This window comes from Oryctolagus cuniculus, chromosome 16 (assembly GCF_964237555.1).
Source record: "Oryctolagus cuniculus chromosome 16, mOryCun1.1, whole genome shotgun sequence".
Classification (NCBI taxonomy): Eukaryota; Metazoa; Chordata; class Mammalia; order Lagomorpha; family Leporidae; genus Oryctolagus; species Oryctolagus cuniculus.
The window spans coordinates 40,772,313-40,789,278 of record NC_091447.1 but is presented as its reverse complement, the minus strand read 5'-3'; the positions used below and the strand labels follow the sequence as shown (position 1 = coordinate 40,789,278).

The window sequence follows — 16,966 nt, the reverse complement described above, 5'->3', positions numbered from 1 at the left end:
GGGTGGGGCACAGAAAGGTGTCTTCCTCGCCTGCTGGGGCCTTCAAAACGCCCTCCTGTCCTCCTTCTGGCAGGTTCTCACTTCCAGGCGAGGAGTGCACGTCCCCCTTTTCCTGATGAAGACCAGGTTGGAGGGGAGGAAAGGTAAGAGGGGGTAAGACTTGAAGAGTTTGGACAAAGTGGCATCTTTAAGCATGGCTTATTTTTGTTTCCCAGCAGTAAGAAGTGACCCCATTAATTGCAACTGAGTAAATATTGGGTGAGAAATCAAGATTTTCCCAGACTTGGGGATATTAAGAAAAAGTGGTCCGTGACGTATGGGATGCAAAATGATAGGAGGAATACATAATTATGGAATGAGTAATGAAGCGATTTCCATGTGCTTACATGTTAAATCTTTTAGTTCTAAAAACAGCATTTGAAGTGAGCAACATTAACTCACCTTTATAGATGTGAAAATTGAGCACAGAGTGGTTAGGTGACTTATTCCAGGTCACACAGCTCAGAAATGTCAGCATCAGATGGTCCGACTCCAAAGTCTGTGTCCTTAACCATTTTGCCTCTGTTGAAGATACAGAAGAAGGGCTGCACTAACAGAATCCTGTAGCATCCAGCCTTGTACAGATAAGATGGTTCTTTTTAAGATGACAAGTTTTAAAAGGTGCAAGCAGAGGAGGAACTGATTGTTGTATCAAGTACTTAGTGGGAGGAGAGTTTGCAGTTGGGGACTGTGGTGGTGCGGACAGTTTGAGATTCAGGGTGCCTGATTTGGGATCCAGTCTGGAATGTTCTCAACTTTGTTAAGCTACAGATTCCTCTTATGTGAGACAGCATGTGTCTCTTGTGTGTCAAGCATATAAAGATTAAATCTGAACCTCCACTTGAGATTGTAGGCTCCTTTGGGGTAAAGACCCCATCCCATTGATGACTGTGTCTTCCAGTGACGTCCATAGGACTTTGTACTTAATAGTGGCTCAATAAATGTTAAGATAGTTGGATGCCAACTATGGACCTGGGAGAAAGAAAAATAGGAAGAATGGAAAGAGATGGAATGGATGTATGATGGAGTAGGAGTAATTGTGTTATAAGCTAAGCATTTCTTACAAGCATACCTTCTCACATTGTGGACTGGTAAAACCAGTGTTTAAGCAAGTGCAGTCCCATTTAGAGTAAGAATAACCACAAGGAGGCCAGCAACCTCATACCCCCTGGCTCTGGGCCACTGTTGGTTGTTGTGTCCACATGGTTGACCCAAGAAGATTCTTCTCTTTGGTTCAAGGAGAATTGAATCCTCCCCTCAGAACTGTGTCTGAGACCAGCGCGTTTTGTCATGTGTTGTTGAAGTGCCTCTAAGGACAGAACTGAGTTTTCAGAACAACAGATCATAGTATGATAAACATTTATGTGTAACAGACTTGGGTTTGAGTTTTGAGCTGGCTGTATCAATCATCTGGCACCAAAGTTCTATGTACAGGGACTTACATAGCCTCATTGAGATCTAATCTTCGAAAGTAATGTTCAACAAGAGAAGAAACTATGGCAATAGGCTCAGTTGGCCTGGTCAACAGACCATGGAATACATCAGTGTCATTAGAGGGGGTTTGTTGTGAGTGAAAGAGCAGGACAAATGAATTCCTAATTTCCAGTTCCATTAGAAATCACCTATCACCCCTGGGCCATTATTTTCTTGGGGGCTATTCAAAGAGCTATTAGGAACCCAGTAAAGTAGAATATGGCTGAGCAAAGGTAGTACCATATGTCTACTTAGTCCAACAAAATGATAATCAAAATTTCTCTCAGGGATATGGAATATACATAAGGTATAGTCTTACTGTATAAAATGCAAGGGAATTTCATATTAAACACAAGTGTGTAGATATGTAAAACAAGACACACACTGACGAGTAGTCACTTCTACAGCAGAAGATTGGGGTCATGGAGAGTGGGGTGGTCAGTGAGTGTAGAAGAAGCCACCTATGATGTTTAGAATTTTTAAACCATGTGTCTTGCTCCCATGTATAATTATAAAATGTTCTATGCAAAAAGGTCTTATCAGTAAATTTTGTACAGAAAGAGGTCATGATGGGGGAGAGCAAAACATCAAAAGGTGTGATTGTGTCTGAAAAAGCTGTTCTGCAAGAAGAGCTTATGAAATAGAGCGGTCGGAGTCATGATCCCAAGCCACAGGGCCCAGTGTCTGCAACCTGGGTACAAACAACTGTGTGCCATTGATATGTGTCTTGTGCTGCCTGGTGGAGAAAACAGGCTAGGTGACCACAGATTTGTGTTGTTGCATGAGTATGATATACAGGGTACTTCACACAGTTCATGGAAAATGGAATTAAAAGATAAATTCATTCAGTGCAAAAAATGTTCAGAATTCCTGCGTAGGGTTTCCATAATACATGTGTTCTATGAACTTTTGGATGGCCTCTTGTATACATGGATCTCAAAATTTGGGGCACCAAAACAAACTCATCTTTTAATTCCATTTCCCATGAACTTTGTGAAGCCCTTTGGTACATGAATTTAAGTTTACTGTCCAGTTTTGCTCTGAGGATACATATAATATTGGAGTTTCATGGTGAATGTCTGACACAGTTTTCATTACTTCCTGCAACCTCTGCAGAAGGTCTGACTCCACTCAGAACTTGCAGTGCAGCCCACTATGTGCTGGGGGTCACCTGTGCTGCTATCCTGTATTACGGCTAAGTAAGTGTACTTAGCAGGAGGGAGCAACAGGGCCTAGCCAGTCTCATGTTCACAATTTAGGTGCGACATGAATGGGGGGAGTTTCAAGGGGTCATCTTTTGCCAGGAAGGATCCTTCTGGACTGATCCCCCACTTCGGTTCATCAGAAAACCCTTCATCAGTATCCTGTAGCCCTTCAGTGTCTCTGAGTTGAATTATACCTCAAAGCAGACCCAACACATTAAGTTACTTAACTCAACATGAGTTTACCAGATTGTGTGGCCAAGATGAATGAGGAAGGCCGAAGAAAGGTGGTGAGGCCCACAGAAGGGGAGCAGAGCACCAATGCCTCAGAACAGCAGTGCGATCGGTGCAGTGTGACTAGAGCAGAGGCTGCTGAATTGTGGCAGGCGTGAGAGTTTGTGAAAACAGACGGCCGGCCCTACTCCCAGAGTTTCTCGATTTGCTAGATCTGGGGTGGGGCTTGAGGGCTTTCACAAGGTCACTGGTGAAAACAAGTCTGCTGGTCCAAGGACCACAGTTTGAGAACCACTGCGGACAAAAGAGTCAGTGAAGAGGATAGCGAAAACTGAATCTAGAGAGGAAGCCAGGGCTTGTAGACCAAGACATCTAAATTATACCCTACAGGGCACCGGGAACTCACTGGAAGTGATGTGACTCAGTAGCTGTTTTAGAAATGACACTGGACAAAGATGAGGATGGGTTATGGAGGGGTGGAGGGCTTGCCTATCCTACAGCCTGGGACATGGCTGGAGTCCTGTCTTAGGTTAGTCTGGGTGAGACATGTGTTGGTGATCGGTGAAGCTCTGGGATCAAACTGTGTGGACCTGAGAAGTATTTATGTGGGAGGACTGTGGATAGTGACAGCTACATACAGGCGGAGGCATGGTGAAGGAGACACAGAAAGAAGGGAGGTGTGTGGCCTTGGAGACCGACCCTGGTAGAGAGGGCTAGATGCATGGTCTAGGAGACCACAGAGGACGGATATAAAGAGAAAAACAAGGAGTCTGTTTAAACTGGGACTTCCGTTTGATACTACAGGAGACATTGTTGAGTTTTCTTCCAAGTAGAGGGACAAAGTCACGTTTGTTATGATAATTTTCAGGCTCTGAGTCAAGTACGTGCAATACATTTATTTATTGCTACGTTAGCCCTTTCTTAAGAAAAGTCAGAGTGATATTTCCTGCACTCAGTACTCCATGTGATAGGGGCAGGTGAGTTGCATGATTTTGAAACTTTAAAAATGTCCGTAAAGCCTTCTGCCCCGTGAGAAGTGTCATTTTCTTGTGCTTTCAAATCCCATCTGGAATTACACAACTAAACATTTATACAAAACTCCCCAACTCTCTGAAAGTGGAATAAAATGTGTAACAACAAAGTTAGAGTTAAAACACATTGGAAGAAAAATTTTTGAAAGGAGGATCAGAAAGCTAAGAAGGAACTACTGGGTTTCTCCCAACCATCCTTCTCTCATACCCAGAAACCATTTTGTAGAAAGCTGTGGAGTAATGAAAACTACAAGTAGCCAACGCGAGGTGGGAGTGGGTGGTGTGGTGGAGGTGGTGTGACTGCACTGCTTTGTCCAGGGGACACTCACTCCTCTGTAGGCTGTGACTCCAGGACAGGAGTCCAGAGAAACAATCGGCCTCAGATGAGCTGTAATTAATGCATACTCCATACGCAGAGTAAGACTGTATTATCTCATATATTTAAGTTTCCTTGTTCCCTCTGTTGAGTACTCACATTTACATTTACCTGTTGTAAGAGAGCTGAGGTTTTGTAAACCAAAAGGATATTTATTGTCATTGAAGAGGGTCTCATGAACACACACATACATACACAAACACACACATACACCTGTAAAACCCATATCCAATTGTAGCAAAGCCTAGTTACAATTCTGGTTGTTTTATTTTATTATTTTATTATTTTTTTTGACAGGCAGAGTTAGACAGAGAGACAGAGAGACAGAGAGACAGAGAGAAAGGTCTTCCTTTTTCCGTTGGTTCACCCCTCAAGGGGCCGCTACAGCCGGCGTGCTGCGCTGATCTGAAGCCAGGAGCCAAGTGCTTCCTCCTGGTCTCCCATGAGGGTGCAGGGCCCAAGCACCTGGGCCATCCTCCACTGCCTTCCCATGTTAGAGCAGAGAGCTGGACTGGAAGAGGAGCAACTGGGACAGAACCAGCGCCCCAACCCGGGACTAGAACCCGGGGTACAGGCACCGCAGGTGGAGGATTAGCCTAGTGAGCCTCGGTGCTGGCCTTGTTGTTTTCAGTGATGACCTTTTCATGAGCAACTCAATGCATGACCACAGAGGTATCACCATAAATGCACAATATACTTATTGTTTGATAAAAAATGGCCCCAAAATGCCAGAAAATCAGAATTTAGAAAGCTTTTTTTCTATTTCTGAGATAAATAATACAAGTGCTTATTATATTTAGTGTTATCTAAGTAAAACTTCTAACACAATAGAAACCAAATTTACTTTATGCCCACTGTATTCTGATATTTTGTATGAATGTAGCTTTTTTTAATAATTTTTTTTTATTTGACAGATAGACAGTGAGAGAGAGAGAGAGAGACAGAAAGGTCTTCCTTCCATTGGTTCACCCCCAAAATGGCCGCCACGGCCGGAGCTATGCCAATCTGAAGCCAGGAGCCAGGTGCTTCCTCCTGGTCTCCCACACAGGCGCAGGAGCCCAAGCTCTCAGGCCATCCTCCACTGCCTTCCCGGGCCACAGCAGAGAGCTGGACTGGAAGAGGAGCAACTGGGACTAGAACCTGGCGCCCATATGGGGTGCCGGTGCCGCAGGCAGAGGATTAGCCTAGTGCACCACAGCGCCGGCCCTGAATGTAGCTTTTTAAATATCACAATCTTCTAGAATCTAAAACATATGTACCTTAGTTTCTGATCCCTAGGTGAACATTATTTAATCTTGCTTTATTCATCTTTTCCCATAGATAATTGGAACATTTAAAAAAGTAATTATTTTAGCAAGAAATATATCCAGTACATAATTTAAAAGACTGAGAGATAACACACAGAGCCTTCCCATCTGCTGGTTCACTCCCCAAATGCCCACAGTAGCCAGAGCTGGGCTATGCTGAAGCCTGAGAGCCAGCAACTCAGCTCGGGGGGCTCATGTGGGTTGCAGGGGTCCAAACACTCGAGCCATCGCCTGCTGCCTTCCGGAGTACATATCAGCAGGAAGCTGGAACAAGGAGCGGAGGGTACTTGAACGTAGGCCCCCCATATAGAATGTGGGCACCCCAAGTGTCACGTTAACCGCTGTGCCAAATGCCCACCCTACCTACTACGTTATTAGCAGATTATTTGAAAATGTAAATTATTTGAAAATGTAAAAACAATGGGAAGAGGCCAAGTTAAGAACACTGCACTTTACATTTACAAGCCATTAACTGATTCATCTAAAAGCAGAACTCAAACTGGTACCTAAAAAAACAGCAGAAAGTACATACATCAGAACCAAGTAAAAAAGAGATACTCATTTCTGTGGCAGTAGCTTCAGGTAGTAGTTAACAGTACAGGCTGTAGCCCCAGAAACAGGTTGATATCTGTGCCTTCCTACGTGTGTCACCTTGAATATCTGTGAAATAGCAACAGTGATATGTCAGTATTACTCCCTCAAGCTGAAATCGGGATTAAATGAGATAAGAAGTGTAACACTGTTAGTGTGTTGCTGGGCATATTGCAATTAACTGACAAATATTTTGACGACCACACTGAAGATGGAAAAAAGTATGGAAGTGAAGTAAAGGGCTTTGATAAAGGACAGTGGAAAGAAATGCAGGAAAGTCCCTCAGGAGCTGAAATGTATGGGAAACAATCCTCTGGAGTGAGGCCGCTTGGTGGCCGAGCATTGCTGCTGCTCAGGTGTGTGACCTTGGAGAACCCACCCCACCACTCCTGGCGTCAGCTCACAGCTCTGGACAATGAGCAGGTGCGATGACCTTCCAGATGCAACCTCCCAGCTCCTGTGTACCCACAAGGGGTTCCCACCGAGGAACGGAAGTACTGGGACTCGCCATGTGAATCAGGAATTCCAGTGGCCATATCAAATCAGAGTTCTCATTCTGTTTTATATTCAAGTAAACAGCCCATTCACATCCCGCTTTCACTGTGAGATGTCCGCATGGCCATGCCCCACTACAGCAGGGAAACCCCAGGACAGCCACTTTCCCATCCCCCTGAGGACGTGCCTGGAGAAACACGGACAAACCTTGGATTTCAGTCAGACTTTAATACTCGTATAACTTGACTCTTTAGTAGTAAACAAAGGTGTCAGTACAAAACATCTAATGATGCTATCTGTCAGTAGTTCTGAACAGTCACAGTGGTCACAGTGCTGGCACTGAGGTTACATAGCTCACCCTGTTTCAGTGGAACCCATGTTTTGGCAGTTGGGAGATAAGGGTGAAGTTTACTTTGTACCAAGGGTATGCACTTTACTGGAAAGCAGTCTTTCTCTCTTCCTTGCTTCATATATATATTTTTTTTTTTAACTGTTCATTTTCCTTTTACGTTAAAAGTGCTAAAAGAACTAGAGGGGTCTCCCCTTCCTGAAATAAAGTTAAGTTTACATGCCTTAAATTTCTCCATCAGTGTTGCTGGTTAAGTTCCCTCAGAATTAGAAATTCATTGACAATTAATTGCTAAGAGAAGTTATAACAGCGGCACTTCAGTATAGTTTAGAGTTCACAATACAGAGCTCTGTGGTATAAAGTGCCTATGAGAAGCTTCCCATCATATACGGAGGCCACAGAACTTCCCTGGAGAACAGACCCGTTGTTGGCATAAACTGTGGTCACTGTAGGCTTCTCAGATAGAATGTTCTGGATGCGGAGAACCTGTTCAGGAGACACAGCGTATCAGTACAGAACCACTAGATAGCATGCCACTCAATCGCCAGTAATCCCCGTCTCCCACCATGACACAATGACTAAAAGAACAGAGTGCGCAAAGCAGATACTGATCTTTCAAGTACTTTTTGAAACCTTCAAAGGAAGTACTTTCTTAAACCATCTAGTTATTCTATACCAACACAAGATTTAGTGTTATTACAGCAACTCACCATTAATAAAAATGCTGCACAGGAATGTGCCTAGTTTTGCACTACTTCCACATGAACAAAGATCATATCATGAGCTGACAATAAACGAGATGTTTTAAAATTGTCAGTTTATCATACAAGGGCAAATGTCTATAAAAACATCTTTTGACTAGTTTCTACGGTAATTAAATACATCAAGAGATTACCTAAATAAAGTACTTGAACAGTGTAACATTCTGCCAATTATTGGCTTAAAGCAATTGCAAAACCACTACATAAGTTTACTGTATTATTGGTTTAAAAGAATTAAATGAGTTGTCCCTCTGGCAGTTTGTTATTTCAAAAGGACTCGGATAATTGAAGTTGAAAGGCTACAAAGATAACAAACCTCTGACGAGGGAGGATTGTTGGGGTCATACACATAGACCTTCTGGCCATTTGGGTGGCAGCCTGCCCAGATGTCCCCCGAGGAAGGATCGACAGATAAATTATCCACCAGTGTATCCAACTGGAGTACCTTTCAAATGAAAAGAATGTCAGTGACATGAGAAGCTTGATTAAATAATTTAACGCAGAGAAGTTACATGTATCTCCTTACTGCCTCCCCTCTAACACCAATATGGTTTAAAATAAATTTAATAAACTGGCTAGGAGCCACTTTCCATCTTTGCTGAAATTAAGAAAGTTGGGGTGATAATCAATCTCTTTAAAAAATGGACTACTTCTATCTTAAAAGATGCACAATGATTAGTAAGCTCACAGAACTCAATCACAGCAAGATGGAAAATTCCTAATCAACCTAAGATATGTGTTGTAGAGCAGGAAGAAAATAATAATAGTGAATGGTGTGGAGCCCAATTCCTGCCTTCATTTATTATTGAAAGAACTGACATCGTGCATACATCTTCATTTGAGAATTCATCTATTAGTCTTTTCAATTGTGAAAATTCTCATTGGAATTCACTGGTGCCATCAATACTTCATGGGAAGGGCCTGAATCGGAAGCAAATTTCACTTCCAAGCTGCTGCTGCATATAATCATGGTTGATCCTTGTGACCGCTGGGACCAACAGATTTTCTAGTTGTAGGGATGTCATATTTTAAAACTGAGAATAGCTACTCTAGCTCCCATATTCTGTTCTAAGTATGATATTGCTATAATATAGTACAACTCTAATTGCAAAACATAACATATTATTGTCTACTCTATGTATAAAAATAAATATTTTACCTTCAGTTGAGTTAAATTCATATTAGAGTGTTTATCCAAAACATGAATTTCGTGAGCCAATATGTCAGCAACGTAGATATACCTTTGCAAAAAGGACACACTGGTTAGAGCTCCATGCCAATATAAGCTTCATTAAGACAGTATCAAAGAGTGAGTCTAAATAACCTCCCAAGAAGTTAATCAATGATAGGCCCCTAAGGAATGCTTGATAAAGGTCAATTTTTACTTAAAAGGCAAACTCTCAAAATCAATTCAGTGGTGCTACAACAATTATGAAACTATTATTTTTCCAAAAGGTTTATAAGGAGAAATAATGTAGGGCATCATTTTTAATAGAAAGTCTGTGCTATCTGCCACTGAGATGAAAATAAAACACTATTTGGCTTCACAAGGGAAGCTTTCATACCCCATGGTGTCATTTGGTATTTCTAAGTGTTATGTATGTTTAGAAATATATAGTATAGGACACATTTTATTAAAATATTTATTAATGTTAATACTTAGTAAAATGATACGTGGAAAATTTTAGTAAGAGATATTCAGAACAATCTGTCTACATCTAAGGGGAGGAGCCAAATAATGGGCTACTTTATGGTCATTTTACTCAGTGAATTGACTCAGTGAATTCTAGTGAGCAATTATGTGGAAAGTCACAAATTCAGTATTGTGGCAGAAATAAACACCAAGAAGACGCAGGCTCTCTCATAATTTTACAGTGTGTTGGGATGATCAGACGGTCATACTCATTAAACTTCTAAGGCAGCATGATCAGAACTATGAGAAATTATTCAAGTCTACAGACTACAGAAATATCTAACACCCAAGTCCACAGGGAGGCTCACCAAGGGGGAGGCAGTGGATATGGAAGCAGACATTCAGTCTGAGGATGTGCGCACAATGCACTTCTGGGAAGAGGAGAGCTCATGAGGCATAGGGGCAAGAATGAGGGAGAAATGTTGGCAAAATACTGAGTTTTCTGTTTAAAGCATGGAAAGCTATGGGAGCAATAGAAAATGCTGGTTGGAGTGGATTAAAGGAAGTCCAACTCTTTAGCCTGCTTTGATTTCATAGGCAGTTGGAGTCCATTGAATTTTTAGAGTAACAAAGCGACATAATAACAAATGGTCATTTCAGTTCAACAGTACATGAGCATTGGGTTTGTGCCTTGCCACTGTGCTGGGCATAAGGCGTCAAAGCTAAGGACAGAAGTCCCACTTTTGGGAGCCCTCATAGGCTAGAGGATTACAGATGGACAGAATTGGCTGGAGCACTAAAATGGAAATAGACTGAAAACAAGTTAGAAAAAATCCTTGCACTGTAGCCAGAGAAGGATGGGTGCTAACCTAGGCAGGTGGCGAGGGAAAGGGGGTGGCAGAGAGGGAAGGAGGCACAGGCAGCACCAGCACTGCTTGCTCCCTGTTTGTCTAGGAAAGGTAAAAGAGAAGGAGTTAAGGCTGAACCCCTTTTCATGATCACTAGTTTTTAAATTTTACTTATGCTTTATATTTTAGCCTAGGTGATTGGAAATTTCACTCTTTTAATGGAAATATGAAAGTTAGAGAGAAAAATGGATTTGGCTAGAGAAGTCAGCTCATGTTAGAGACAAGTTAAATGAAATGATTCTACATTCATCTTGTGTAATCAACAAAAAGAAGGGGAAAATGCATCATAAAAATAAAGGCATTTAGTTGTAAAGGAATGCCAAATTTATTGCATGTTACATTTGCAGTGGTTTAAATTGTTCAGTGTGCTAAGGCAGAAGAGAAAGAGAATAAGGAATTTAACATCCTTCCATATAGGTTCTGATGGCATATACAGAAATAATGAGATCATTTTAGAGGACAACCTGGCAGTACCTGCTGATGCTAACATTTATAGAGTTGACACTGCTTGAGCTGGCGGTTCTGTTTCTGGGGTGGTCTACGGAAACAATCTGTACAAACGTGCAAAGAGGTGGGCACATGACAGCGGTTAGCCAGTGACCTGACTGGGATTTGAACCCAGGTCAGCTAAGTCCAAAATCTGCATCTTTAACCATCATGCTATATGTTCTCATCAGGGAGTTTTTCATTTAAGATATTTAAACAAGTTCCACTGGTGAGGAAGAAGTCATTTAAAATGGGTTTTATGTAGAAAAAAACAATCTGCATACCCATCAACAGAGAATTGGTTAAATTAGTTTAACATAATCCTTATAATGGAATAGCATGTAGCCAATAAAAATAATGACTTTCTTTAAAGGAAGCCCTTAAACTGATACTTTAATATGTACACATAAATATGGTCCTATTTTTATTAAAATGTATATTTATAAAATTGAACTTGACAATGATGCATACCAAAATTTATATATTATATATAAATATGTTTCCATATATACTTACACATAACATGACATACATAATGCATGTAAATATACATTATTATGTAAATACTTCTATATATAATGAGTATATATACTCATTTATGTATATGTTTATATCTGTTTGTTAATTATATACCAAAAATGTCAAGACAACCATTGTCTTTTATTTATTTATTTATTATTATTTTTTTTTTATTTTTGACAGGCAGAGTGGACAGTGAGAGAGAGACAGAGAGAAAGGTCTTCCTTTGCCGTTGGTTCACCCTCCAATGGCCGCCGCAGCCAGTGCGCTGCGGCCGGCCCACTGCGCTAATCCGAAGCCGGGAGCCAGGTGCTTCTCCTGGTCTCCCATGCGAGTGGAGGGCCCAAGCACTTGGGCCATCCTCCACTGCACTCCTGGGCCACAGCAGAGAGCTGGCCTGGAAGAGGGGCAACCAGGACAGAATCCGGTGCCCCGACCAGGACGAGAACCCGGTGTGCTGGCGCTGCAAGGCGGAGGATTAGCCTAGTGAGCAGCGGCGCCGGCCACAACCATTGTCATATCACATTTAGAAAAGCAATGTAAGGAATTTGGCCAGCATCACAATTTAGGAGAAATGAAGATATGCTGAAGAGTCATACTTTTTATCAGGTGAAATATTGATCCCATTTGCTGAATCAAATCCATCTGCTACCACTTTAACTTCATTTGGACTGTAGTAAATCACATTGGCCCAGTGCAAGTTCAAGTATGTTTCCAAATACTTTAAGAAAGGATCAGAGAAGTAGTGGTCATTGGTGGCATAGAAATGTGCTGGCCCGACGGCTATGACATCATTCACACTGCAAGAAAACACAGGAGAGAAAATAAAAACCTCGAGGGCCTCCATATTAGAAATATCCATAGGGCTTACACAACATATGCTTTACACTTTGAGCAAGAGATTATTTTTAGGAAAAGATGTTCTAAAATCACACAGCTCTAGTTGTATGAAATATACTACAATAATGTTTTAAGAGAACAATTTTGTATAGTACCAGCTAGTTTGAAGACAGGTCGTTTAGCAATTATGGCAGGATTTTATCACAAAAGAAAAGAGAAGTTGGTGCCAAAAGGGTATGTTTCTTTTGACAGCCAGCCATGTAGGATTTAACAACTGGACATAAGGGCAGAGCTGGCCACAGTATAGAGCCGGGGTAGCCTGATGGCCTGGTGAGGTGGCCAGGCCATCAATAACATTTACTTAGCTTCCATTTACTCAGTGGCTGGGTTTTTGCTGAGTTCCCTGCATAGTTATTAGTCAAGCGCAGGCCGACTGTTCAATGTCTAACTGCCTCCCAAAGCCGACATGCCCAGAATGAACAGGCACTCAATAAACTTGCAGAGGAATGGATGATGAATTTGCCTAAGAACAGTGCTTCAGGTGAGAGATTGATATGCTAAAAACAATTACATTTTTAAAGCCTGTTAGGCAAGGGTGTTATTAAATTTAAATTCCAATTACCCTATGCAAAAAATTCTGAAAGAGCTACCTTCTCCTTTGTTACATGAAAAATACAGAGCTACTCTTGGGGGGGGGGGGGGTGTCTCCTTGGCTCTGAAAGAGCTCCGTATAAAGCAGAGGCTCCCTGAGTGGTGGACTCGCGCCTGTGGGTTAGGAAGGGCATTTCTGGAAGAATGATTGGAAGCTACATGCTTACACCCTAGAAGGGGAAGCAGAAATTAGAAATATCCATCATGTTTAAACTAAAAGCAGCAGTAGGCTAACGCACACTGAGCTGGGAGGGGGCCCACGATTCTCTATTAGCCATATCACTCACAGGCCTTATGTCCTCAAGTAGTAGTAACCCACTGCCAACGTGAACACCTCTGATTCTGGAAGGCCATTCTCTTATAGGGGTGGCCCATAGTCACCATTAATCCTGTGAAAGCATTCTGTAAATTCCCATACAAAGATACAAACCCCAGATGATAAAACAGGCTACTCTTCCTTGGCAGGTCAGGCATTCTGAACTGGGTGTGGAGTCAGCTAAGAGGGAGATTGACAGCAGACAAAATGGTGCAGCTTGGCTTCTACTCCAAGATACTTAAAAGTATCACCATGTGGTCCAGTATCTAGTCATTTCTCTAGGGAGTCCTCACAGAACACTGGTTATTATTATATGAAAATATTTTTAATTACTATATGCATGGAAGAAAGTTTGATGGTATGGAGTTGTCCATGTGTCAAGTCAGTGCTGAGAAAGTTTCAGATTTGGGAACATTTCAGATTTCAGATGCTTGTATTTGGAGTACTTAACCTGTACAAATACACACACACACATACACACACAGGGGCAGAGAGAGAGAGAGGGGGAGAGAGAGAGAGAGAGAGAGAGAGAGAGAGAAGCTCTTGCATTATGTGCTACCTTAAATTGTTCATGGCTTTATTAAAAATAGTATCTTGGTGAAAAAAATTTGAAATTTTACACATGAAAGGTCTTCAAAACATTCATAGAAATGAGTATTATGAAAAAGTATGTCTGGATTTCAAATATTTTTGCACGTTTTGGAGAACCTTCTATATATTAGATCTTATATGTCAGCTAATAAAAGGGAAAGGGCCACTCAGCATGGGGGATATTTTTAAATGCTTGAGGTACACAGGAGAATGAAGTAAAGGAGGAAGAACCTTGGGAGCAGCTCATGTCTGATTGTTTTCAGGTGCAACAGAGAATTTTCTTCTTCTTCAAATTTAAAAATTTCCACTGTATTCTTGAATTCCGGGTGGTTTACAACAAAGAGATAAATTGTGTCATCTAAAGAAGTGAAAGAACCAAGTTAATTTACAGGACACCACAGTACCTCTGGGCAAACACTGACATTTAAATGCTGCAGGCAAGGCAGGGTGGACTGTGTCAGCCCTGAGGTGACCCAGCATCCCATTCTTGTCTCCATCTTCCCCAGCAACAACTCTTTGGTGTTATTTCTGATCACTGGTCTCCTGACCTTTAAGACAGAGCATTTCCCACTGCCTGGACAGAATTCATGTATAATCTGTTTACAGTTTAATTCAGAAATATAGCTGTTTTCCCATGCAATGATCATAGCTTCATGAAAAGGTTATGAAACCTTAACATTCAGGTGCTGTTAGAAATTTCAAAATGTAACTTACTACTAGCTGAAGAGGCAAACAACCTGTTTGCATGAAAAATATGGAAATAATTCATGAGCTAATTGTTCTTCTCTTCCTATACAAATAACCAATCTATTCTCCACAGTCATGTGGGAGTCATTATACGTTTCCCAATGTTGGTAGCTCTTTGGTTCATACCATCATCTATGAAAGTGCTGATGCCGTGTGGATTGAATGAAGCCAAGTCAAACCCACGGCTGATTCTTAACTCCAGTGCCCTCGGTCTTTCTTCTTTGAGATCCATCATTAGTATTCCTCCAGGCTTATCTGGTGCAAAGCTGTGGAGTCCTGGACACTTCAGACCCTTTCCAAAACAGTGAAAAAAGACAGGTATAAAGGCTTACGTATTTTTATAGCCTAAAGTGGACACTATACATGAATGATAAGGATGATGGCGCAAAGCCCCCGACACAAAGCAGAAAGAAGACAATAGGAAAAACAGAGCTAGAAGGCTGAACGCTGAGTAATAACTGATTTTGTTGGGCGGAAACAGAAGATCAAGGGTTCAGGTTAGGGAGTGTGAGGGGCTGGGACATTCCCGGCAGAGCTGAGGGTGGGGACACCTAAGTTCACGCGTGGACTGTGGAAATCTTGAGGCCCAGGCCTGCGTGCTGTTTCCACAGTGCTACAAGTCTCGGTCAATGATGTCAGTCAGCACTCCCTTCTTACTGCACCCTCATATCCAATCTATCAGCAAAGCCTGCTGACTTTTCCTGGACCATACATCCCTTCCTAAGGCTGTGAACAGTTCTCACCACTTCCTGCACAGCTGCCCTGGTCCAGGTCACCACCGTCATTTGACACCAGTCTCTGCACTGGCCTTTCCGCTTCTGTCCTTTCTTGCATGCTGTCCAGTCTTGCCTCAGAATCCAGATGTCAGATTACATCACACCCCTGATCAAAACCCTCCATCACCTTCAGATTACCAGGAAAATGTTTTACAAGGACCTAACAGCCACATGAGAGCCACCGTTTTCTGCACCCTCCCTGTGGGGAGCAATCCGGACTAGACTAAGTTACTCGAATTAAGACTTATTCTATGCATCTGCTCTCCCACAACATGGCGTTGGGAGAGAAGTAAACAGCTTCCGCACAGCTGCCTCCAGTTCAACTAATAAACTGTAGGACTTGCTCCTGATTGGAGAGCAGCGTACTCGGCGTGTGGGCAGCCGAGTTGGGATTGGCGGAGGAGGACTATAAAGGAGGAGAGAGACGGCGTGCACCAGGAACATCTATGGGGAACATCTAAGGGAACCCGTGCAGCCCCCGAGAAAGCCGGCCGGCGGTGTGCCGCTCCCCTGCGGAAGTGGGGAATGTGGCCAGGGGGAACTGCCCTTCCACGGAGGTGGAAGGGATAGTAGCCAACCCGGGAAGAACCAGCAGCAAACCCGGGGAGGGCCGAGCAGACGAAAGAACAGCGCAGGGTCCTGTGTCGTTCCTCCACGAAGAGGGGGAGCGACACTCCCCCTGCCCCTGCCACATCCCAGTCACCCCATTCCTCTGCCCTATGGCCTGTGACTGTTCCTCATCTGGATTCCTTGTTGTTCTTCAACAAACTGAACATGGTCTTGCCGCAGGGCTTTTACAGTCTTTTCTGCCCAGGAATGCTTTCCCTCTGAGATCTATGGCTCCCTCCCTCAAATTCTTTATAGTTGTTCCCAACGTCCCTGTCTCAGTGAGACCAACCCTGATCAAAATTCCCACTTACCCTGTTCTCCTTAACGCTGGTGTACAGATTTTTTTTCTATTACCCTTACTGCAGGGGCACTTCAAAAAACTCAAGGAAAAATATATGAAAGGGTAAGTTTATTTTAATGCCAAAAGAATTTGAAAACCATGCAGTTTTTGCATAATATGCTCTTTCATGAACTTTTTGAAGATTCCCTCATATCTAGGACATTCATTGGGAATACTGAATGGAACACTGTATTTTGGTTTTTCTTAGTGCAGAGGGATGCCACTGAGTTTGATGTGTTCATTCTGATCCATTAACTTCACTGCACTCTCCTGTTAGTTCTAATCTATGCAGTTAAATTTCTTGGCTTGTTTACAAAAACAGATGAGCAAATTATCTAAAAATAATGGCAGTTTTGTCTCTTTCCTCTGCCTCACATTTAGTTTTTCTTGCGTTTTAGGTTATTAAACTCCAGTAGATTACTGATGGTTTTTGCCAGGCATTTGCTAAGTTTATGAACATTAATAGGACTGCACCTCAAATTTACCACTAGGAATGGTGTTTGTTGCAAGTTCCTTCTCTGCTTAGAGGTTTCAATTAGGAATGAGTATTGACTTCTATTTGGGAACTCACTGAGATCTAGATCTTTTGCCTTTTGAATTAGTCAACCAATATATTATCTATCTATCTAGCAATCAAATGTTTTATCTGCCAATTGATCTATCAATCAAGTTCAAGTAAGTTTTACTTGAAT

General features: G+C 42.2%; 1 protein-coding gene across 1 annotated transcript in view; it reads right to left on the bottom strand.

Annotated features, from left to right (window-relative positions):
- Positions 1-6,956: 6,956 nt before the first annotated feature.
- The window catches only part of PON2 (paraoxonase 2), a 31,692-nt gene continuing 21,682 nt past the window's right edge, over positions 6,957-16,966 (bottom strand). Inside the window, exons 4-9 of the mRNA XM_002713792.5 lie at positions 14,676-14,841; positions 14,034-14,160; positions 12,004-12,204; positions 9,018-9,099; positions 8,175-8,303; positions 6,957-7,583 (exon numbers count right to left, since the gene is read on the bottom strand). Of these exons, the coding sequence (XP_002713838.1) occupies positions 7,425-7,583; positions 8,175-8,303; positions 9,018-9,099; positions 12,004-12,204; positions 14,034-14,160; positions 14,676-14,841 (864 nt within the window). The 3' untranslated portion in view covers positions 6,957-7,424. The remainder of the gene's footprint in view (positions 7,584-8,174; positions 8,304-9,017; positions 9,100-12,003; positions 12,205-14,033; positions 14,161-14,675; positions 14,842-16,966) is intronic.